This window comes from Eumetopias jubatus, unplaced genomic scaffold (assembly GCF_037043125.1).
Source record: "Eumetopias jubatus isolate StellerSeaLion01/CBP00866 unplaced genomic scaffold, mEumJub1_p1.0 scaffold_5, whole genome shotgun sequence".
In the NCBI taxonomy this organism is placed as follows: Eukaryota; Metazoa; Chordata; class Mammalia; order Carnivora; family Otariidae; genus Eumetopias; species Eumetopias jubatus.
In genome coordinates, this window is record NW_028274811.1 from 120,462,068 (window position 1) to 120,486,790 (window position 24,723).

A 24,723-nucleotide genomic window follows, 5' to 3' on the forward strand; every position below is an offset into this window, starting at 1 on the left:
CATGATTTACTATACATTAAAAATAGCCATTCAATGCTTAGTATCACAAAATTAACACCCACATTAACAAGACAATCAGTGCCACTAAACAGTCTTTGAGACAATTCTTTAAAATATTTACAATTCACAATAGGAATATCTATCTGCTTAGGCCTTCTTCTTCTTTTTTTTAATATTCTGTTTCAACAGTTCAGGAAAAGGCATTTAGAATCTACCCCCTCATCGCCCCCAGAAAGGTTTAAACATTGTTTTGGTTTAAGCATTCAGGCCCTAGCCAACTCTTTACCATTAAATACGCAGCTTGTGGGAAATCCAAGAAAGGCTACGGCATGATTTTGTTCAGTTGGTCTGTGCTCACGTAGCCGCACGATGAGAGAAACTCTTTGTCAGGCAAGGGCAAGGCAGTCGCATTGAGCACGAGGCCCCGTGGAGACTGAACGATGTGAATGGAGGTGTAGTCCGGGACAGGCATCCCCGAGCTCGGAGCCCGCTCTGCGGTCCCAGACCGGCCAGTGGTAGTGGTAAGGCTTTCTGTGGTGATGTACATGTCTTCCTGGTTAAAGCTTGGCTCTACACGCGATTCAACCTCGACGTGAGGGGCCACAGTGATGCACTTTTTGGCATCGGCCTCGCAGAAGTAGGCGCTGTCCATGATGAAGTTTGCTTGGCAGAGTGAGACCACTTCCGGAGGCCTGTCACACGGGGATATCCCTGCCTTATTCTTTTGGCCTGGGGAAAGGACCACACTCCCGGCTGGAGTAATGTCGCTTACCTGGGCATAAAAGTCAATGTTTGCCAGTGAACTCGGGTTGCTCAGCTGAGGATGGGCAGCTTGATGAGTTGACTCAGTTCCACTAATCAGAAGTGGTCTTGGTTTGTTTTCCTTTGCCAGGATAACACTGGGCTGCTGAGTGGTAGGGGCAGTATCAGTAGAGGGTAAGTTATTTTGATTCTTCTGGTCAAGGCACAAGAGATCTACTTCCCCTTTTAACCTCTGTGGCTGAGGAACCTCTGAAGTACCATCACACACATCACTGGCATTGAAATCAGTCTCCAGAATGTCAGGCTCATAACAGCTGGTACGTCCAGAGTCATCATCCTTTGCCCCGAGGATGTTAAGTGATTTCTCATGGTCGTTGCTGAGAAGTCTGTCTGTGTCTGATCCTTCAGTCTTTTCGTCTGGGTCATCAATATCCAATTCAATGAATTCAACCCAAGAGTCATCGTTGTAGAATTCAGGTTTATAGTTGTCATGAATGGCTAAGATTGTGTTCACCTCTTCTAATTTTCCTTCCTAGAAAGCAGAAAGAAAATGAAATCTATGAAAAGAAACTCACAGTGATTAAAGGATTTGACAAATAACACTCAGAGACTAAAATTACAGTTACAATAAGACCAATAGTAACAAAACCATATAATAAAAAACACATTAGTTTAGAACTTTTAAATTCTCCTAATTTTAAGATATGTTATTTTGAAACACTTTCCTCCAGAGGGGTTAAAAAATGGAACGTGATACATATAGCTTGCAAAAGCTCTCAACAGAAGACAATGGTCTTTAGGTAGCATTTGATTAGTGTTATCTGTCACTTAGATAATTTATTAAGTACCTTGAGGAGATCTGGATCAATTCCTTTAATCTTTGGAACTGGAACTGGGGGAAGAATCAGCATCTTAATCCTTGAAAACAAATGAAATTTTGGTTTGACATATCTGCAAAATTATACATTCTCTTATTTCAAAAGATAGGAATAAAATATTGGTGGCACTATTACTGATTTCAAATATTCTGGTGCTCCATATATGTAGAATATGAGAAAGAAAATATTAAGTAGTAAATGATAAGGAAAAACTATAGAAGAAAAAAAACAAAAATCAACAACAACAAAAGGCCCTCATGTGAAGTCAATTTAAATAAAACATGGTTTCCTAAAATCTTTTTTCCCTTATGTCTTTATTGAGAGCCAGCATTAGTATTTGGGAATGAGAAATTTGATTCTATCTAAGGCCAATTTCCATTTCGTCTATAAGGATGGTAATTTTAATGTACATCTTGTCAGTAATTTGCTGAGAAGGGGAAGTAAGAAAAGAAAAAGAAAAAAGAAAGAAAGAAAGAAAGAAAGAAAGAAAGAAAGAAAGAAAAAGAAAGAGCCAATTCACATGAAGTCAAAATTATTTGCACCCTCAAAAAAGGATGGACTAAGCTAAGTTTGCACCACATGGCTCACATTAATTATAAAATTATCTAAGATGATCTCATAAACCAGGTGTCATTGCAGGGTTCATTACATTTGGGAAAGACTAAATTAGAACTAGTTCTAACTGATCAATATGAATCTATATATCCAATTCTATGATGCACTTAAAATTTCTGTTCTAAATATTTAAATTATTATTTTTTAAAGATTTTATTTATTTATTTGACAGAGAGAGAGAGAGCACAAGCAGGGGGAGTGGCAGGCAGAGGGAGAGGGAGAAACAGACTCCCTGCTGAGCAGAGAGCCCGCTGTGGGGCTCGATCCCAGGACCCTGGGATCATGACCTGAGCCGAAGGCAGACGCTTAACCAACTGAGCCACCCAGGTGCCCCTTTAAATTATTTTTTGACCATAATTCATTTCAATGCCTATTCTGCCTGTCTTGCACTTTATCGTATCCCTAGCACTTGGAACAATTCCTGGCACATAGAAGGTATTCAATAAACACTTCTTGAATAAATCTGAATACCACATTTATCTAGTTCGTTAATAGTCTAACTAGAATTTACGTCTTAAAATTAACATTGTAGCTCTGGAAAAAAGCTCAGAGATTAGCTATTCCATTCAACTCATTTATTGTTTTAAAAGACCCTACCAGTCAGAGATGCCACTGTTGGGCAGGGATGATAAACTGCTTTTGGGACATTAGCTGATATTCCACTTAATGTGAATAGACAGTCTAGGGAACCCATTCTCTAAATATTTCTATTTGCCTTTTTACCTAACCAAGGAATAAGCCAAATTCTGTTTTTTAAACTGCTGTAAGTAGCTCTCTACTAGGTTTACTTAGTGGGGCAAGTGTTAAAACAAATTTGTACCAATGTATAGGAGATATAGGAAAAACACAAATTATTAATAATAACTGCTACCATTTTTTTGAATGCCTCTGATAAACCAGACTCCATAAGATATATTTTGCACTAACCTGTGGGCTGGCAAAAAAGGGCCTGAAGGCCAAATCTGGTCTGCTCTCTGTTTTTGTAAATAAAGTTTTATTGGAACACAGTCATATTCATTAGTTTACACATTGTTATGACTGCCTTCATGCCATGGTGGCAGAGCTGAGGAGTTGTGACCGAGACTGCATGGCCCCAGAAGCCTAAAAATTTACTCTCTGGCCCTTTAATATAACAAGTTTGCCAACCATACACTACACATTTAATTCTTATAACTAGTAGGGAGGCAGGTAACATGATCTGTGGAAAGGTTTAGAGATTTAAGGAATGTATTCAAATCATACGCTAATTTTTGGCACAGCTGGGCTCAAATCCAAAGTACCTAACTCCAAACCCCAGGCCCTTTGCCTTCTGTCATCCTGCTGTGTTATTTGGCCCTGCATCTCTAAATGAATATTTTAAATGTCAAAAACATAGAAAAACACAACACAATTGTAATGACAGGAAGCAAAGATTCCCGAATGTCTGATGCTTGACTTTGTTATGTGTGCCTCTCGCTTTTGCAGAGGATGATGCATTGAGGTACATGCTAGCTATCTGGGCGTTATGGCGGGCTTCATGCCAGGATGATGGGCCTCACAGCCTTTAGGGCCCAAGCGGGTCACACAAATGAATGAAGCAGGCTTGTTGCAAAGTCATCCCGAATGGAATGGCTGGTCCTCTGTTTCAGCACAGGTTGCCATGCAACTGAGTTTCACTAGATCTTTCAGTTGGTAAAGATCCCCCTGGAAATCTGGATTTTTGTGTGGAAATTCCCTAGCATGTAAACATTTTGTAGCAAATTCATATAACATAAATTAATGACACATTAGGATCTAGCAGGCTGAGTCTGGCTTCCGGGTGGCCAGTTTGCCACTTCTGTTTTAGGCTGATCCAGTTCTTTCTTTCCTGGTTAGTAACAGCTCAAAGGCTGGGATGTCGTATGGTGGGAATGACTGAAAATAGAGTATGGATAACCTGGCATGAAAGTCTGACTCTGCTGTCATTTTATTCAAACCCAAATTACATTATAAATCTTGCTACAGCTGATTCTTAATGATCTGGAAAGGGAAAAGTGGCACAGACTCAACACTTCAAACAACAGGCAGGACCTGAAGCCCTTTCGAGCCCTAACGTTCTGGGGAAGGCTGGCCTAAGTACCTTTTTCTTTGGAGGATCATTTTAATGATTAGCACTTTGTGTTCTTTCCACACCTGCTGACAACTGTTTTCTCCCATTTCCTACTCTCCTTGGAACATGGAAATTGAGACCATGACAAGGGTTTTTATTGGCAAATGAAAGAACAAAACTAATTCTTTTCTACAAAGAGCTTAATTTAGTACAGGAAATTTGACAGTACAATAAAGATTTCAGAACAATTTTACAATTCAGTAATTCTGACTAAGCGTCAAAGTTAAGAACTTCATTATCCTTAGGGAACACTCTTTTATACACAGGTTAAGATATTTTCTTTAAAATCCTCTTTGTTGAGTGAATTATTTTTTCTTTGAAATATTGTTAGCTAATATAATTAAACAACATAGCAAATTTACATGGCCTTCACAATGACTCAAAATTGACACCTAATGTTAAGAGTGAATTACTTTATATACATAGTGGGTCTATCTACTGTAGTTACATATAAATTAGCCCATCAACTGTACAGATCAATACATTCAAATTAATCAACAGAATAATTTGGGTCCTCTGTTGTTGGCATTACTTAAATATATAAATTACTTAAGAGTCTATAAATGTGTTTACTATTTTTACCCCAAACAATTGAAACTGTATTGTCTTGCTTTATACTACATGTGCTTATAAAAAATTGTTGCTAAAAAGCCAGATGCAGGGGCGCCTGGGTGGCTCAGTTGGTTAAGCAACTGCCTTCTGCTCAGGTCATGATCCCAGGGTCCTGAGATTGAGCCCCGAGTCGGGCTCCCTGCTCATCAAGGAGCCTGCTTCTCCCTCTCTCTCTGCCGGTCCCTCCCCCTGCTTGTGCTCTCTCTCTCTCTGTCAAATAAATAAATAAATAAATCTATAAAATAAAATAAAATAAAATAAAAAGCTAGATGCAAAATGAAATTCTGCAGAATGAATTTTGCTTTCCCATTGGTTTACATTATAGAACTGGAGATGTAACTCTAATTAAAAAGCTTTTGCAATGTATTCACATAGATCCTGTTTTGATTTGCAGATGCCTCTTGGCTTCAGCTGGAGAAAGTGTCTACAGTTCTAGTTAGGGTGACCCACCATCTTGGTTTGTCTGGAACTGAGGAGTTTTCCAGGACACAGGACTTTCAATGCTCAAACCAGGAACGTTCCAGGCAAACTGGGAGTGTTAGTCACCCTTGTTCTAGGAGAAGGGGCAGGATGAACCCATGGGACTTAAAAAATACTCTAAATGTAAAAAATTTGCAAATGATACTGATAACTTTTCCTATATTTTGTATTACAATTTCCTGTAGTCTGTGTGGAATTTCTTTCAGGAAGAAAAACAGAGTGATAACTCATACAGCTCAAGGGAAATTTAAGGGTCATATACTCCAACATGCTTTTATTACCCATGAGAACATGCAGCCCAGAGAGGTTAAGGGACTCAAACAAGATCAAACAGCGGTGGCAGAGTAACTGGGACCTGAGTCTTGGGACACCAAGAGAATACAGAAGAGAATCTCTTTAGAGATTAGAAAGAATTTTAGCTGTGTTTACAAATGTGGGTAATTTGTAATAATTTAAATAAAACCCAGATTTACTTGAAAACGCCATCCTATGAAGTCTAAAATGGTTTTATTCGATTGAATTATCTAGGTGGCTTTCGTTTGCCACTTACATTTGCTGTCTATTAGAACTGTGTCAAACTTAGCTAAAGGTTCAGTGCCATCTCGTTGTTGTAGAATGAATGGGCCAGTGCCTTTAGGACTTAGAAGAGATCAAGGGGCAGCTCTGAGATGACCGTTTTGTTAAGGAGATGCCGATCACAAGGTGTGTGGCCACTAGCCTCAGCCTCCTAATGTCCATAAAACTTCCCAGATAGAACAGACACCCAGGAATTCTCTATGATGAGCACAACAAAGTGGAACGTGTATAACTAGTGATACCATTTTACTGCATTAATTAAAATTTTCACTCATGATTTGCAAAAGAAATATCAAATAACAAGTGGAAACACATTTGAAAATCTGAACACTGGCACAAACATTTAAATAGACTTTTTCACACCTACCTTTGCTGTTTAGAAAATATGAATAAAAATAATATCATCGTTAGCCCAAATATTCCAAAGATAATAATTAGGAACCATGGAAACTGGAAATCTGAAACACACAAGAATATTATCTCACTCATAGGATTAGGAATAGTTGACTTTTACATTTCACTTTCCTTTTTCACATAAAAAAATATTTCTTAATTTGTATTCATCTAGTAAAGTCAGTGATTTCTCTTGATAACCACCAAAACAGAATGTAATGATGTAGGAGTATTTTCTGTTTCATGAATGTTTCTGTCCACTTCAAATTTTTTCACATATGAAAAAAGAATCAAAATGAAGAAAAAGCAAACAGTTTAAGCACAATCCATGTTTATATAAAAAGTCCACAACAACTGTTTTAAGCACCTTATGTGTTCAGGGTGTATCATTAGAGATTCAGCTCTAGAAAAAAATGCTGTTTGTCAATTTACTACTTTACCCAAATGATGTCCACTTGGTCCTTCCTTCCTTCCTTCCTTCCTTCCTTCCTTCCTTCCTTCCTTCCTTCCTTCCTTCCCTCCCTCCCTCCCTCCCTCCCTCCCATCTATCTATCTATCTATCTATCTATCTATCTATCTATCTATCTATCTTACATATGGTAATAATTTTTTATCCTCCAGACTAAGGATCCATCAAAAGGATGAGGGCAGAGTTCTATTTTTGAATCATGACTGAAACTTCTTAGACATGCAGACATGTATTTTACAGCTGACAAAATACTCTTTGATAGAAAAAGATCACTACTGGGGCTCCCATCTTCTACTTGGTAGCAGAATTGGGGCAATCTGTTCATAAAACTTCAATTTCATTTCTTAAGACCAAGTGCCTACCAGCTGTCTGCAGTAGGTTCCCAGTGTTCTCTACTTTTGAACTGAAATATAGTTGATATACAGTGTTCTATTAGTTTCAAGTGTACAACATAGGGATTCAACAATTTTATACATTATTCAGTGCTCACCATGGACACCTGTAGTTACCACTTGTCACCAAGCAACGCTATTACGATATTATTGTCTATATTCCCTATGCTGTACTTTTCATCCCTGTGACTTACTTACTTTGTCACTGGAAGTCTGTACCTCTTGCTCCCCTTCATCTATTTCACCTGACCTCCCACATGTCCTCCCCTCTGGCAACCATCGGTTTGTTTTCTGTATTTACGAGTCTGTTTCTGTTTTGCTTTGTTGTTCATTTATTTTGGTTTTTTAGATTACACATGTAAATGAAATCATAGGGTATTTGTCTTTCTCTGTGCTACTTATTTCACTTAGCATAATACCCTCTAGCTTCATCTATGTTTTTGTGAATGTGAGATTTCATTCTTATTATGGCTAATATTCCATAATGGATAAAGAAGATGTGATCTATCTATCTCCCATGTTCATTGCAGTATTATTTATAATAGCCAAGATATAGAAGCAGCCTAAATGTCCATCAGTAGGTGAATGGATAAAATTGGTGTTTTCTTTTTCTTTTTTAAAAGATTTTATTTTATTTATTTGAGAGAGCGAGCACGAGAGGGGGTGGGGTCAGAGAGAGAACCAGACTCCCCGCCAAGCAGGGAGTCCAATGCGGGACTCGATCCCCGGGATTTTGGGACCATGACCTGAGCCGAAGGCAGTCGCTTAACCAAGTGAGCAACCCAGGCACCTTTTTTTTTCTTTTTTTAAGATTTTATTTATTTGAAACAGAGAGAGAGAGAGAGAGGTGGGGAGGGGCAGAGGGAGAGGGAGAGGTGGACTCCCTGCTGATCAAGGACCTGGATGCAGGGCTCCATCCCAGGGCCCTGAGATCATGACCTGAGCTGAAGGCAGATGCTTCACCAACTGAGCCACCCAGGCGCCCCCAAATTGGTGTTTTCATTGGGTAAATACCCAGTAGTGGAGTTACTGGATTGTATGGTATTTCTATTTTTAACTCATTGGAGTTACTGGATTGTATGGTATTTCTATTTTTAACACTCCTCCCCCCTTTTTTTTTTGAAGATTTTATTTATTTATTTGACAGAGAGAGACACAGCGAGAGAGGGAACACAAGCAAGGCGAGTGGGAGAGGGGGCAGCAGGCCTCCCGCGGAGCAGGGAGCCCGATGTGGGGCTCGATCCCAGGACCCTGGGATCATGACCTGAGCCGAAGGCAGACGCTTAACGACTGAGCCATGCAGGGGCCCCAACACTCCATGTTTTAATACTCTATTCTTAAGACTCCATACTGTTTTCCCAAGCCGCTGCTCCAATTTACCTTCCCACCAACAGTGCAGGAGGGTTCCCTTTACTCCACCTCTTCATCAGGGTTATCTGTTTTACACGAAAAGACAGGTGGAATTTACTTGAATGTTGCTTTATTAAAAGTAGGATTTTATGTTGTAATATTCCTTTGTTATATTTATTTTCTTATTCAGTTATTAAAATCCCCAAGGGAGATATGATGGATATTATAAAGAATTAGTGGAGGAGAGAATGCCATTTTGTATCTTGTGATATCTTTAAGTTTATATCAATACCATATTCAGGAACATAACAAAGCTAGAACTTAATTTTTTTTTAAACATGGAAGGAAGAACCAGTTTAAAAATCTATGCTTAATTGAATTAAATGGCATCACAATCAGCTTCAAGGGTGTATGGCAAATGTAATTTTATTTTTTTACTTTTTATTTTATTAGTATTTTTTAAAGATTTTATTTGAGAGAGAGAGAGAGAGAGAGAGCACAAGCAGGAGGATAGGCAGAGGGAGAGGAAGAAGCAGACTCTACCGAGCAGGAAGCCCGACGAGGCGCTTGATCCCAGGACCCTGAGATTACGACCTGAGCCAAAGACTGACGCTTAACCGACGGAGCCACCTAAGCACCCCGCAAATGTACCTTTTAAATCAGAATTTCATTATATCAAATATTGTTTAAAAGAACAAGCCTGTTAACTAGAGCTTAGAAAAAATGGTGCTACAGGCATTTTCATTTAAGTGCTCTCTAGTATCATGGGTTCTACCTGTAGCATCATCAATGCAGAAATAGAAATTTAATTTCTCTATAGCTTGTGGCTGTTTCATCAGCAAGCCTCAGCTCCTCATCCATAGCTCTGTAAACTTCCTGTGCTTCATTGCAGAAGCACCACAGCTAACACCCGTGTGGGAGTGATAACTTTATATACTTACTGTTCATTGTTAAGCAGACTTCTTTATTTCTGTCTCTAAAGTTCTAATTCTTTTATTCTGAATTCATAGATCTCATTTCTTTGAACTTGAATTATCTTTGTATTTTTCTTATATAGGATCTTCAAATATTCCATGTCATTCTGGCACATGACTAGCATGCTACTTATTAAGCCTGTCTCCAGGTAAAAGCCATATCTAACCTTTCTAAAGTCAATAAGCAGCTGCCATTGACTACCTATGCTGACACAATATTAGGCTTTCTCTTAGATGTTGCATATCCATCCATCCATATGGATCCAGTATTTCTTCACTGTGCATTTGAAAAGCATTTTTTTCTGACTATAAATGCAAAACAAACTCATTATAGAAATCTTTAGAAATACAGAAATGTATAAAGAAAAAATCATCTGAAATTCTGATATCCAGAGATAGCCCCCATTGATATCTTAATGCATCTTCCCCTCTCTAACTTAGATCTACCCCTGGACATTTCCTGAATTGAATCATCACAGACTAAGTTCTCCTTCCACTTTTGTAATGAATAATATCTGTTAAAAAGAGTGAACTTGAGTTCTCTCACCCTGACATTTGATGCTAATGGATCATGATCTGAACAATACCCTGACAATGGAGGCAATGTATTACTCTATTAACAAAAGCCACGTTGGCTGCCATTTTAAATCTTTTACCTTCTTCACATGCAAATGGGCTCATTTGAGGAAGTGCTACATAGAGCACCTCACTGAACTCGCCATATTTTTCAGAATTTCGTTGTCTGGATCTCACACGCACTTCATATTCTTTATCCAGTCTCAACGAGTAAACTGGAACTGATCTTGACAATACAGGGTCCATCTTTCAAGACAAAATATAAAACTGATCAGTTAGTGAGACAACAACTCGAGGCAATAAACTATTAAGGTGTTTCTACATTTGTATTCAAAATGAATTTCTGTAAAGTAGATATTTTAAAAGGCACTTGGTGGGGGGGTGTTGGGTGTTGGTCACGGTCAGTGCCTGTGCGGCCACTGCTCACTCGCTCGCTCACTGGCCTGGGCGCTGCAGTGGCATGATCGAGCAGAAAGATGGCTGCCATTGGCTATTTGATTTTTCTTTCTGTGGCAAGACTGTCATGGAGCTAGATATTTCAGGAAATCCAGTATCAAAATTGACTGCAGAAGAAAGAATCTAACTAACAGGCCAGTAACAATGGAAGAAATTGAGAAAGTTATCCAAAAATTACTATCCTCCCAAACACCAGGCCCAGTTGGTGTTACAGGTTAAAAATATCCTTCATGAAGAAAAAAGCTCTTAAGCCACATGGTGGATTCAGAAGCTCCTGGAAAGAGGCCTGCCCATCCTAACATCTTCAAAACAAGGTCTATCACCTCCTATTGCAAATGCTGGTGAAATGACGCATTATGTGTGCGGCTGCTGCGTGGCTTTCAGCAATGCGGCAATCCCATTTCCCACTCGGAAGGTGCTCTTTGGCAACAGCTGTCTGGAATCAAAACCCGGGATGTGGTGCTTCAGTCGAGGAGAGATGGTTTCAAAACTTGTACAGCGGGATCCTGCCCCCACTGATGCAGAAGACAACTACACTGGCACTTAGGTTTGGCCTGTACGAGGACTTATCTTGCCTTCTTTGACAGCACATCAGTACCCCATGAGTTTGCGATCCGCAGTGTGGCCAGACTCCTTGCAGGGACAGCAGAAGCAATTTTCACTCCACTTGAAGACATTGCTTCAGACCACAAGCATCATGACAAATTTACAAACACTTACCAGGCTTTCAAGGAACTCAGATGCCATGGAGTGAGAGAGTATTATCAAGGCTTGGTACCTGTTCTTGTCTGTAATGGATTCAGCAATGTCTTTTCTTTGGCCTTCGAGGTCCCATTAAGGAGCATTTGCCTACCGCAACGACTCACAGTACTCATTTACACAATGATTCTATCTGTGGAGGTCTGTTGGGTGCCTTGTTGGGAATCTTGTTTTCCCAGTTAATGTTGTGAAAACTCATCTGCAATCTCAAATTGGTGGGGAATTTCAGTCATTTCCCAAGGTTTTCCAGAAAATCTGGCTAGAGTGGGACAGGAAGCTGACAAAACTTTTCAGAGGTGCTCACCTGAATTACCATTGGTCTCTCATCTCTTGGGGCATAATCAATGCAATTTATGAGTTCTCATTAAAGATTATATGAAAGAAACCATCAGTTAAGTGCCATTTATTAACTGAATAGACCCAAGAAGAATGCAGTTTGGCCATGTTCCTAAATGGCCAAAAATACAAGTTGGTGTCATAAGTTCAGGGCACAACGAATTATGGGCAAAGCCCTTTTCTTGAAGCACCAACAAATTCAGAATAAAAGGTTCTAATAGGGAAAAAATAAAACGCACTGGAAAAGTTTGCTACTTAAAGGAAAATCAAGGCAAATAACTTTGTAAAGAAAGTCTGCTACATGGATCACAGTACTCAAAGTTATTTTGGTATAAACCCAAGATATAATAGACTTGTTTAAAGAAATGCAGCTATGTGTTTGTACTAGGCTGTCAGATATTCTATACAATCAAAGCATAATAGAATTATTTTTTAATTTAATTTTATTATGTTATGTTAATCACCATACATTCCACCATTAGTTTTTGATGTAGTGTTCCATAATTCATTTGTTTGTGTATAACACCCAGTGCTCCATTCAGTACGTGCCCTCCTTAATACCCATCACCAGGCTAACCCATCCCCCCACCCCCCTCCCCTCTAGAACCCTCTATTTGTTTCTCAGAGTCCATAGTCTCTCATGGTTGGTCTCCCCCTCCGACTCCCCCCCCCTTCATTCTTCCCTTCCTACTATCATTTTTTTTTTAACATATAATGTATTATTTGTTTCAGAGGTACAGGTCTGTGATTCAACAGTCTTGCACAATTCACAGCGCTCACCATAGCACATACCCTCCCCAGTGTCTATCACCCAGCCACCCCAACCCTCCCACCCCCGACCACTCCAGCAACCCTCAGTTTGTTTCCTGAGATTAAGAATTCCTCATATCAGTGAGGTCATATGATACATGTCTTTCTCTGACTGACTTATTTCGCTCAGCATAACACCCTCTGGTTGGGTGGAGCTATAAAGAGAATTACGGATATGTTGCCTACCCTTTGGGATATTATAGTTTTGTATGAAGACATAAGAACAGAAAAAACCCCATATTTCCACACCAAAACAAATCATAGTCAAATATACACACACACATGCACAGTTTGTTCTTTGGAAATTCTGGGTAGTCATTCATAAGATCACAGAGTTGGAAAGGGTCCTAGAAAAACCATAATTGTCCAAATTATTCTATTAGAAGCAACTACATACCTATTCAGCATATTCTAGAGGGCTTAAAGTTACCTCAAATGGTTTCCTATTCAAAATTTGCAAAAAAAATGTCACTAGAGTCATTGGTAATAAAAATCAAGGTCCCACAACCCTTAAGGCCAGGGTACTCTTACCTTCCAGGGGAAGGGTAGTATGGTTATTAGACATAGGGCTATGAAAGAGGTGGGCCAACTAATGATAGTGTTTTCCTTCAAGTCGAATACTCAAAGCAGGTATTCAATATGGCTTTTTCATATGCTTTCAGATAGAACACCTTGCTCCTATTTACAGAAAACTAGGAACACTTACATTTTCAACAGCATGGAGTTTTCACATTAAAAGATTCTCATAATTTGTCTTATTAAGTCGGAGGCTGGGCCTGCAGCTTCTAAAATAAATTTCCTTTCACCTTAGTTTCTACTCACAAGGTCCCTATTTTTTCCCATGTGTATATGGGATGGTTAGTTTGTATCTTTTTACTGAAGCTTCTTTTTTTTTTTAAGATTTATTTATTTATTTTAGAGAGAGTGTGTGCGTGCGTGTGCACGCGTGAGCGTGCGTGTGCATGCATGAGCTCACGTGGGGTGGGGAGTGAGGGGCAGAGGGAGAGAGAGAGAAACCCAAACAGACTCTGTGCTGAGCATGGAGCCCGATGCAGGGCTTGATCTCACAACCCTGATCATGACCTGAGCTGAAACCAAGAGTCACTGCATAACCGACTGCGCCACCCAAGCGCCCCTGAAGCTTCTTAATATATAATATATTTGCATGCCTAAAATGCTTTTTTAAAGGCAAGATTCTGAATTTTAAACTTATCTTATTGGTTTCTTTAAAACGTGTGTGTCCAGTTTTGAAGCCCTAATTTCTGTATTGTAACCAATATTATTTCATTACAGATTTCACTAATGACAAAACCAAAAAGAGGCCCTCAGTGATTTGATCTCTGGCCCCCTCTTTATCTCTCCTCAACCCTCCAAAGCAGCCAGCCAAACCCGATTTCATTTACATGGCTCCTACCACCTGCACTGAGCCCTGCCACCTGCCTTGGAGGGAATGCCTATTCTCAGCCAATCCTCAGTGCAAGGATTGTTGATATTCTAAGATGTCATTCCTGGCACTTTTTCCTACTCCATCCTGACAGACAGTCACATCTTAGATTACTTTTTATACTTATATTACACTGCTCCAATTTCTATATTACACGGCAAATTCCCTGGAGCAAACAATGCCTTCCTTATCTTTGCATTTCCAAAGCCCAGCACAATACTGGGTACAGAGTGGGTGCTCAGGAGATAGCCCATACAAGGTGGATAATTCTTTGCCACTCATTACTTCTTTAAAAAACATTAAATCCTTAACCTGATTTAGCAGGTAAATGGTTTAAACAACTACATCATCATTAGTATCACTTTTATATTCAAGATGTATTTAATTTAAAAAAAGACACCGTAATACAAAATTCCACATTGTCAATCGTAACCTGGATTCCGGATACACGCAACAAACACTAGCTTTTCCCCCTCTATTTACGAACCTCACTTGTTTTTAAGCTTATGGCACTTGTGCTCATAACCAATTAGATTGTGAATCTCTTCAGCAGAGGTCAAGTCTTGCAGATAAACTCTTGGTATTCGTGACAACTCTGTCTGAGACCCTTGTAAGAAATGCCATGAAGACGTAACTTCACTTACACAAGTTAAATGAAGTAAAAGTTAACTGACCCCTTTGGACTATCTAATGAGATTTAGCAGAGATGCAATCAAAAGTGTGACAAAGCCAAGCTGGGATGCACACCTGAGTGGTCAATTGACTAAGTCCCATGCTCCCATGTAGCTGGCTCCGGGTACGAGCTTCGTATCTGTGCATCAGCTGAAATACAGCTAGATCACTGGACTTTCAGGGTTGAAACTATGATTAGTAAATCTATGAATGCTAACATTTGGATTCACATCTTTGCTTTTCCTGGATAGTCAAACTTTTTGTTTCAGGACTCCTTTTTACCCTTCAAAATTACTGAGAAGCCTAAAGATTTTGGTTTATTTGGGTTATGCTTATCCCTATTTACCATTTAGAAACTGAAACAGAAATTTTTTAAGTTTTAAAATTAAGATATTAATTTTAAAAAAATTATTGTATTCTCCAAAACAACATATAATTTTGTGAGAAGAGGGACACTGTTTTACATTTTTACATTTTGGCAAGTCTCTTTAAAGGCTGGCTTCATACAACATGGCTGTATTTTTACATCTGCTTCTGTATTTTTTTTTTCTAACAAAAGGTCTCACATATTTATTACTGAGCCAACCTACTGTGGCAAAAGCATAGTAACAGAAAAATAATTTCCCTGATAAAACATGCGTATTCTTCAGGTAGTAGTGATGTTTACAGAGTAATAGGAAAGGAACACCTGCCTTCATGCCCAATAAATATGTGCGCCATCTCACGTGCGATCCCTTAGAGACACAGCTTGGTTCTTCTCCAATACTTCCTCCTGGAGTTGTACCCGACTTTACCAATTTCCATCCAAATCCACTAGGGAATGGGATGGTTCTGCTTTTGTTTCTTGGCCAGGAATCACTTGATCCTGAAGGTCTTGTGAGAAGACATGGGGAGGAGTAGTCAACCACACACACCATGATGGCGGAGAATAGGAGCCACATCTGCTTCTGTATTAAATCTTTTGTGTTGTTTTGGTTGAAGTGCATTGAATAGAATCTGGTCTCACACAGATATATAGTGAAGGAAGGGTGTGATATTTTAATAGCCTTTTCAGAAAATTGTGGATATTCTTCTTTTTTTAAAAAAAGATTTTATTTTGAAGTAATCATACTCAATGTGGGGGCTCGAACTTATAACCCTAAGATCAAGAGTCACATCCTCTGCTGACTGAGCCAGCCAGGCACCCATGTGGATAGTTTTCAACACTAATACCAAAACTCCACAAGTGGTAGTTTTTTTAAGTTTCTAAGAAATGTTAATTTTGGCAAAGTGCCCCTTGGCACATCTTACCCTATAGTATTAAATATGATTGCCTACAGAAAAATTCAGTCCTGGGGATAGTTCAGAATAATTGTGACTTTCTGTTGGATAAAGAAAGTAGGAAAATATTTGCTTATAGACATGTCTATATAGATAGACATCTCAGAAATCTTATTTAATAAAGAAATCTATGAATTTTGCAAATATCACTCTGCTCCATGGAAAGTGGTTCAGAGTGGGGAAGCAGTGGTAACAGAGACATTGCATAGGAGGCTGTTGAGGTGATCCAGAGAAGACACAATAATGACACCAGTCCATGATATAATTCAGAGCATGAATCAGTAGGAATTGGTGATTATTCGGAGCTAAGGAGTAAGGAGAGTAAGATACCGAGAGATGTCAGGACAATATTCTGGATTAAATTTGAACAGCTGTATGGACATGTCATTTACTGAGAGGGGAAGACTAGGGAGGTAGGAGGAGGTTTGAACATGTGGCTTTTTTGAGAGCCCCTGAGGCATCCCAGTGGATATGTCCAAGTGTGGAATGTAGAAATGAAGTCAGGGTGGAACTGCTCTGCTAAGCACCCTCAGGTGTTGACACTGATCTGGTCTTTTCTATTTTTCAACTAGCTTCCACCAAATGGAATTTTTTTTAATACTCACAACCACCATGTGAAACAGAGAGTGAGCCTGACCAGTTTTACAGTTCGATGAAACACTCTCAGCGATAAAAAGGAATGTTACACTCAGCAGTAGGAATCTCATATGCATTATGAGGAGTGAAGGAAGCCAGAGTCAAAGGTTACTTATTATATCATTCCATTCCAATGACTTCCTGGGAAAGGCAAAACTACAGAGATGAGCAGATCAGTGGTTGCCAAGGGTTCAGGTTTGGGAGAGGATGAAGGTTATGATAAGTTGTTCTCCATCCTGATTGTGGTGGTAGCTACCAAGCTTTATGGATCTGTCAAGACTCACAGAATCATACAAGTAAAAAGTGGATTTAAGTGTGTGCATATTTTTGAATGTTTATGAAAAGAATTTTAAGTGAGGGAGTGTGTTTTAGAATGATCACTCTGGCTCCAGAGCCAAGAATGGATCAGACGCATCAAACACCAGAGGCCTAAGACCTTTTTTGGGAGATGGATTAATACAGTCAGGACTACAGATCGAACTAGCATGTAAGCATGGTAGTTACTTAAGGTTAGTTGCAATGTGGAATCTGAAACTGTATCAGTGAATCTTTCATATCTTGCTACATTAAAATACACCTTTCCACCTAGCACTTTGAATGGATCATTTCCCCATGCATGATTTTGGTTACATCATGTATTAGTCATTTGGAAAATATTGGCTCATTGAGTTATGCAAATTTTCTAAATGTTCACACATTTTATTATACAATATAAAAAATCACTTTAGCTAATATCACCATCGATCTGGTCAGGAAAGTCTTCAAAGACTCGGAAAGCTCTCAAGCTCACTGCTGCAGATCAGATGCAAGTTTTCCAAAACTCGAATTTTCCTTTGAAAGTTCAAGTTTCATGGGTAACAATTACTGTCGACCGTTTTTCTTGGACTGATAAGCCCACTTCATTCGTTTTCAAGAAATGTTTGCCAACTCTGTGCCAACTTCACTATGAATAACCACCTATTCAGATTATCGGTTGTTCTTTCAAGCGAAAAGGTGTTCCGTGCAAAAAAGCAGCTGGTGCAGCGAGCAACTCGGCCATTTGCGTGCCTCATTAAGACAACCATCGGCAGCTCAGTACCCGCAGAAGTGCGTTAGGTGTCCTCAACATGTCACCCAGGATATTAAATGTGTCACCCAGGATATTAAAAAGCTATGTCATCAAAGTTTGAGATTTAATAAAATTAATAAAATGTGCAGCTTCATCAAGACAATCCTTATGTGAGGCTGGCTTTCTCCCCATTACTGTAAGCGCAGGGGTTTGGCGAGCGCGCACGGTGGTGGCGAGCGCGGTGATGGTCAGCACGGTTTGGAATGACCGCCTTGATTGTGCTCAGCTGGCAGCAGTATTCCCACCATCGCTACAGCTCTCAACCCGGTGAAAAAGGGAAATAACCTTTCGGTTTTAGTAGGAAAACAGTCTTGACCTTGTGGACTCCCTGAAAGGGTCTCAGGGACCCTCAGGGCTCGCCCACGTTCACACTCTGAGGACTGCTCCCTGGGGCTCCTGGCACGGTGCCTTGTGCACGGTAGTTATTTCAGTATCTGGTTGCTGAATACATGTTTGACTGAAACTTGAGTTTAGAAAGTCTTCTTTGACTCAGCCACCAACCGGGCTTTTTTGCACCAAGTTAACGGAACAGATATCTAAATTAAAATGATGCTGAAAACAGCACCTCAAAGCCCAGTATTTAACTGTTCACAGCTGCTCCAAACTTAACTTTAATGACAAAATTGGCTTCTTTTTCAGCAGATCCCTGAACGGACAAGGCCTGGTGTCTCAAAATTCTGGGAGTGAATCTGCCAGGCCACAGGGAACGACCTGCTGACAGGCCAGAAACCACTTGGCTTGGCCAGGGCTACGACTCTGTGGTTAGACTGATTTAGAATTAGTTATACTGGGAGCAGCAAGATAATCCTGTTTTTCTCCTTGTTGTGCGCCATGTGGAACTTATCTAAGTGCCTAGTTCCCATATATTTCTCAAGGATGTAAGGAGTTCAGAGGTCAACCACCACCGTGCTACTCGCCTACATAAAAACCTCTTAACTCGATTCTTCCCTGAGGTATGTAACAAAACATCCTTCTGCAACCTCTAGGGGACAAACTCCCTTCCCCTGTTTCCCTCCTGGAGTCACTTTTGAACTTACTTTAATGGGGGTCTTGTAAATACTAGCAACTAAAATCATGGGAGAATATGTAGCCATAGCTCACTGTTGACCTTGACCATGACTCTTCCCATGTTTAGCCACATCCCCAAAAATAGCTTAAGTAGCTAGAGTATACAACTTTGTTCAAAAGTTAAACAGGACACTGAGGATGACTGGGGAGATAGTTTTCCTTTCCTTCCTTAGGCTTCCATAGAAGCTCCATGTAAGCATCTGCTGTTGGACAGAATTCCAAGATGGTATTTTACTGATTATGTCTGTTTTTCTCAAATAAGAAAATATGGAGTCTATAGCATGAGCATGTGGAATTAGGTCAAAAGGAAATCTAATTGTAAATGAGAGAGGTGTTGTTGATATAAAAAGAAGAAAAGGCAAAGCCTTTTAAAGTGTGATATGTAATGATATCTTACCATTTTCCACTGGGACTCATTTACTTCTTTGTATTGCAGTTCATACTCCAGGACTATCCATCCCTTCTGAACATCTGCATTGGGTGGTGGTTCCCATCTCACTTGGATATCGGCATGAATGCCCGTTAAACTGATGTTCAGTAAAGTCCAGTTGAGGCCGACGGGTGGATCTGGTTGCACTGTGCATTTTGACAGAGAGTTAGTGCCCAGACAGGTACAGCTCGATTTAATGGAGTGTTTTTTTTTTTTCTGAAGAGACCAATTACTTTATGCATTTTTATTATTCATACCCTGAATTCTTCCAATATTCTCATTATACTCTCATTGTATAAGAGTGTTATTTTTTTTTTTTTTTTACTTGAGTGTGATTGGTTTTTAACTTTGAAGAAAACCCCTACAAAAAATTCCTTTTCAAGTTTAAAATCTGATCTAAAATTTTTCTTGAGGACCTGCCATGTCTTACATTTCCTTTAGCCCTGATAGGATTAATGCTTTGGGATTTTGGCAACGGAATTCATTGTAACTCGAAACTGAAGAACAGAGTCACAAAGACCTAGAGTATTTAAACATGTGACTGTTTTGGAGCTAGGGACAGAGAAATCTTTTTTATTCCAAATTGTTTATTACCTAGGGCAAGGATCTTGTCTTATTAATTTCTGTATTGCTATTAGAACAATCCTTCCAAACCCTTAGCTAATGCTCCTTAGCTTGTTGTCTTCCTAGCCACATGTGATGATTTTTTCAGACATAAGAAAGAAGGCATTTTACTCTTCTCTCAAATGGTAATGAGTCAGGGTTTTCTGTCTCTTAACTACATATGAACAATCTGAAATAGTGTTTTGCTTGGTTTCTATTGACATACTGTACATTCTCTGGTAAATCAGCTGTATTCTGAAGCTTATCAGAACTGCAAAGACTACAATTTCCCAAAGACCGATGAAGAGAAATATGGATTCCCAAGCTAGGAACTATATCTAAATTTACATTCTAGATAGTTCCCGATAAATTATTCCTCTTTGGGTCTCAGTACTGAGGTTTTCAAAAGTCACTTGTAGATACAGAGTAAGATGTACTTTCTTTTCTACTCTTTGTAGAAGGTCACCTAGAGTGTTGCAAAGTCTAGATCCCTAGGGTTGGCCAGAGAATTACCTCCAGATATAAGTGTGAGGAGCTCTAACTGGCTGTTAAAATCTGGTGGCTAAAAGGGGAAGCTCTTGCATTCAACTGTGAAGGAGCATGATATTGACTCCTGTAGAGTGGACACAACTTTAAAAAAACAGGGAATCCAAATATGACTAATAATGACCACATTTTGGAAATTAAATTGGAGGGATCTGCAAAATAGCTGAGCTGCATATGGCTACAATCAGGGCAGTAATGCTTTGCCCTTCTGGGGATTTGTTGGGGACTGAGGAATTCTGATAACTTAAGTTTAACCCTTGAAGAGGCGAAAATATTAAAAATGTTTTTGGTGGAAAAATTTTAACTTATTACTCATGTTTCATCTTAAAAACTCCCCTTTCTACTTTAAATAGAAGCTATGGAACATGGTCCTTTCTGAGAGGGCTCGTACCACTGTTATAAGCATCATAATAAGCTCCCCCTTCCCTCTGTATATCCTGCCATGTGCTGTATCCCACAGTTCCTCTGAGATGTTGCAAAAGCACTTGAGCCCGAGTACCTTCCCGGGCAGCCCCTAGTCCCCTCCCCGGAATGTGGTCCTCTGTCACTTTCCTTCTCTCTGCTAATGGTCGCTCCATTCCTCCAGGTGCTCAAGATGAAATGAGTGAGCTCTTCCTTGACACATCTTTTTCTCACCACCCCCACATTCTGTCAGCTGTACTTTCAAGATGGTCCCGGATTCTAACCACTGCTCACCACCAGCACCTCCACAACCCAAGCCTGCCATGACACTTTTTTGCCCATTTTGCTGCATTAGCCTCCGAAGTGGTCTCCTCCTGGGGTCTCTGTCCTCCTTCAGTCTATTCTCAATACACTTGTCACAGTGGTTATTTTCACATTAAAATTAGAACACATCACTCATTTCAAACCCTCCAAAGCCTTCCTTTTTCACTCCAGGTGAAAGCCAAAGTCGTCCAATGGCTTCAAGGGTGCTGTAACTTTGCCTCACGGATCCCTCAGATGTGGCCTCTTACATGCCCCCTGCTGGCTCTGTGCCAGCCCCTCTCCCCACCACACGCTGTTCCTCAAGTGAGCAAGGGCATGCTCCCACCACAGGAGCTTTACCCTTGCTGTGCCCTCTTGTTGAAGGGCCCTTCCCTCAGATGGACACGTTGTTCTCTCAGTTTTTTCTTTACTCAGCAAAGCCAGCTCTGATGACTATTAAAATTGCAAACTCTCCTGCACTCCTTGTCCTCCCTGTGTCGTTTATCCTCAGAGTATTGTCTCTCTCCACCCTCACTGGGATAAAAACCCACAAGGGCAGACATTTTCTGCTCCTGGCACCTAGAAATGTACCTGGCCCAAGGAAGGGACTCAATAAATACTTGCTGAATGCATGAACAAACAACAAATGTCTAATAATACAGTGCTTTAAACCCAAAGATGAGCCCTGTGAGGTAGCAGCAGAATACTCACACAATGCGTGAGGAAGCTGAAGGCCTGTGGTTGTCTTCTTAAGATCTGTTAGGCTCACCTCATTCCTTGCGGTCTCCCCCTCCCAGCTCCCTCCCTCCCTGCTGTGGTTGTAACTGCCTGTCATCATCTTTTGCCTTAATTGTCACAAAGATTATCACCAAGTCCTCTAACCTCTCTATCTCTAGTCTGTGTTACTCCAGTCTACCCTCTACATTGCAGCAGGATGGATTTCCCTGAGACATTAGTAACACAACAGGTGGCACTGGATAACTTTGAGATTAAGAGTGTGGACTCTGGAGCTATGCTGCCTAGGTTCAAATCTCAGTTCTGCCTGCTAGCTGTTAGACCTTGAGTTAGCCTTTAAATGCTCTGAGCCTCAATGTCATCATCGGTGAAATGGGGATTATAACAGAACCTCTCTCACATGGTTATTATACCTGACGCATAGGTAGGGGCTTTTTAAGTGTTAGCTATTATTATCCGCAGGTCATTTCCCTTCTTAAACATCCTCAAATGCACCTCTTGGCAGTAAGATAAAGTCTAAATTCCTTTGTGGGGTACACAAGACCACTTACAATTTCTCTGGCTGATCAGTCAGGCCTGCCTAACTGCTCCCGAGTCCTTCACTATTCTGTGCCATTTGTCACTTTCGGAACTTAGTAGTTGTTGGAAGACACAGTCTATCTGGTATACCTGGCAACTCCCACCAATGCTTTAAGGAGTAACTGAACTGCCATCATGTCTGGGCAGCCCTTCTTCATCCCTCGGGCCCAGCCAATCATTGTACCTTTGGCCACTACCTTGGCTTACTATGTCCTCCATACATCTCAAGTCCAGCACCTAAGACACAGTACTGCAATCATTTAACACACCTGCCTCCCCTACTTGACCAGATCTTCCTCATTCTGCAGCTACCACACTTAGCACAGCATCCAGAGCATGGCAGGTCCTCTGTGAAAGTCAGCCATGGAAATGAGTGGGGCTAGCTACTGGCAGGGACAGTGTTAGAACATGGGTCTTGACCTGATAATTCTTACTACTACCCATTCAGCCACTCAACAGCTACGTCTGTTGACATTGGGGCATACACTGAATAGTCTCTTCAAGTTATGCAGTTGGGTTCTCTTTTCTGCTTGTTCTTCTCCCTGACAGGCTATCAGATTTATTTGTTTCTGCCTGCAGCTTCTAGCCACATTCTCTTAGCCTCTTCCAGTCTGCCGGTGCCTGGGAAACCACACACGAGCCCATAAGGACAGCACGTCTCAGAGAAACTCCAAGCAATTTCTGTAACAGATGAGCTTTTGTGGATAGATTCTGAGGCACCAACGTCAGCTGCTCAAAGTCCTTCTTTGATTCTTTACATTTTGCTGTTTACACTATTATAGAATAAACATAAATATTCCAATTACAGTTGTTTGTTTTGTTTTGTTTCACTTCCCCTTGTGTCCACACGATGGACAAGGGATAATCTGTCTAGATCTTTCATTTAGCTCAATGAGCTCTGATTATCTCCAGTGTTTGTCTTGAGATCCTATAAACATGTCTTTAAACCGATTTTGGGCTGTGTTATAAACATAAAATTCCAGAATTATTATGCTTTGTGATAAAGAAAATCTAGGCTTTTATTACAGTGATTGTAAGGATCAAAGGTCAACATATTTCAGATCTGAATGTAATAATCATATTGAAAAATTAGGAAAGAAGGAATCCTAGAAGCCTATTGAGTTTGTCTCTTATGGTACCCAAGAACACAATCCAGCTTGAAAGACCTCCTCAAAGAAAAGATTCTGCAAGACTCCCATTCTTTTCTTGACAACATTTACCGCCAGGTTGTTTTATGTTAGAGCCAACTTCCATTCTTCCTGCCTTCTCCCTCTTGTTCACTAGCTGATCTCATGCCCTATAAAATAGACCTCCATTCACCTAGATTATAATGACAGAGTCTTCCTACTTGAATACACCTGGACACTGAGGTTTCCCTGCTTATTTACTCTAAAGCCATGTCAAATAAAACACAAACCTGTGATTTACCTATTTCCTCAACAGAGAAACACTTTTGATCCACCGTACCACCATTGCTGGTTAGCTTGATACAGTAGGGTATCCAAATGGAGGTATAAGATGAATTAAAGTAACAGCTGTTTTCTCCAGCAGAGACATAATCAGGGCATTCTTTCCATTCTTGAGTCCATTCTTGAGTGCTCCTGAAATGGAGGGTAAAAAAGGAGGAATTGTTCCAAAAATCATGCCATGGTTTAAGTCAAAGTGAGGTGCCTGATAGTCAGATTCAATAAGCTGGAACACAAATATTTTACAAGCAAGTATTTTAGCAGCATCACTTCCAAGAAGTATCACATCTGTGGACTCATCCACAGTTTCTGCAGACTGATAGGAGGCCGTTGGTACTTGTACAACAGCAAAAGCATCTGTGCATTGACTACATATGATGTGCCAGCTCCTAAATTAAGTAATTTGTGGGTAGGCACTTTATTATCCACATTTTACAGATGAGGGTTCCAAGGCTTAGGGAGGTTTAGAATGTTCCTTTATTAAAACACTACAGAAGGCCAACTCCCAAACTATAAATTGGGCCAATTCCCAAAGAACAGTGACTCTTTGGACCCGGATGTCTCCCCATCTCATGGTTGGGGAGGCACACTGACGGCATTCTTCAGGCTGAGTGACACGGAGATTTGGGGGGCCTCGAGGTGGAAAGTTGGCTACCACCCTACTCTGAACCACTGTACCCTGTGTCCATCTCCCCAAGGCTGTCTTAGGCTTGGGGGAGTCTTCCTGAGGTCTTGAATTCCTTCCCATGTTCCTGTTTATTTTCTTCCTTAATTACATGAAGAGCCATGAGAACATTGTAAACATGCTGGACCTTCAGGTGACATTTATGAAACATGCGGATCCT

The 24,723-nt window shown here is 40.2% G+C and overlaps 1 protein-coding gene and 1 pseudogene across 2 annotated transcripts in view; one reads left to right on the forward strand and one right to left on the reverse strand.

Moving 5' to 3' along the window:
• Positions 1 to 296: 296 nt before the first annotated feature.
• Positions 297 to 24,723, reverse strand: part of GHR (growth hormone receptor) — a 134,201-nt gene continuing 109,774 nt past the window's right edge. For both annotated transcript variants that reach the window (XM_028097994.2, XM_088023699.1), the window contains 6 exons: positions 23,841 to 24,013; positions 19,212 to 19,390; positions 10,286 to 10,451; positions 6,419 to 6,509; positions 1,611 to 1,680; positions 297 to 1,294 (listed from right to left, as the gene is read on the reverse strand). In XM_028097994.2, coding sequence (XP_027953795.1) covers positions 323 to 1,294; positions 1,611 to 1,680; positions 6,419 to 6,509; positions 10,286 to 10,451; positions 19,212 to 19,390; positions 23,841 to 24,013 — 1,651 coding nt within the window. In that variant the 3' untranslated portion in view covers positions 297 to 322. The remainder of the gene's footprint in view (positions 1,295 to 1,610; positions 1,681 to 6,418; positions 6,510 to 10,285; positions 10,452 to 19,211; positions 19,391 to 23,840; positions 24,014 to 24,723) is intronic.
• Positions 10,917 to 11,799, forward strand: LOC114204797 (mitochondrial nicotinamide adenine dinucleotide transporter SLC25A51-like; annotated as a pseudogene).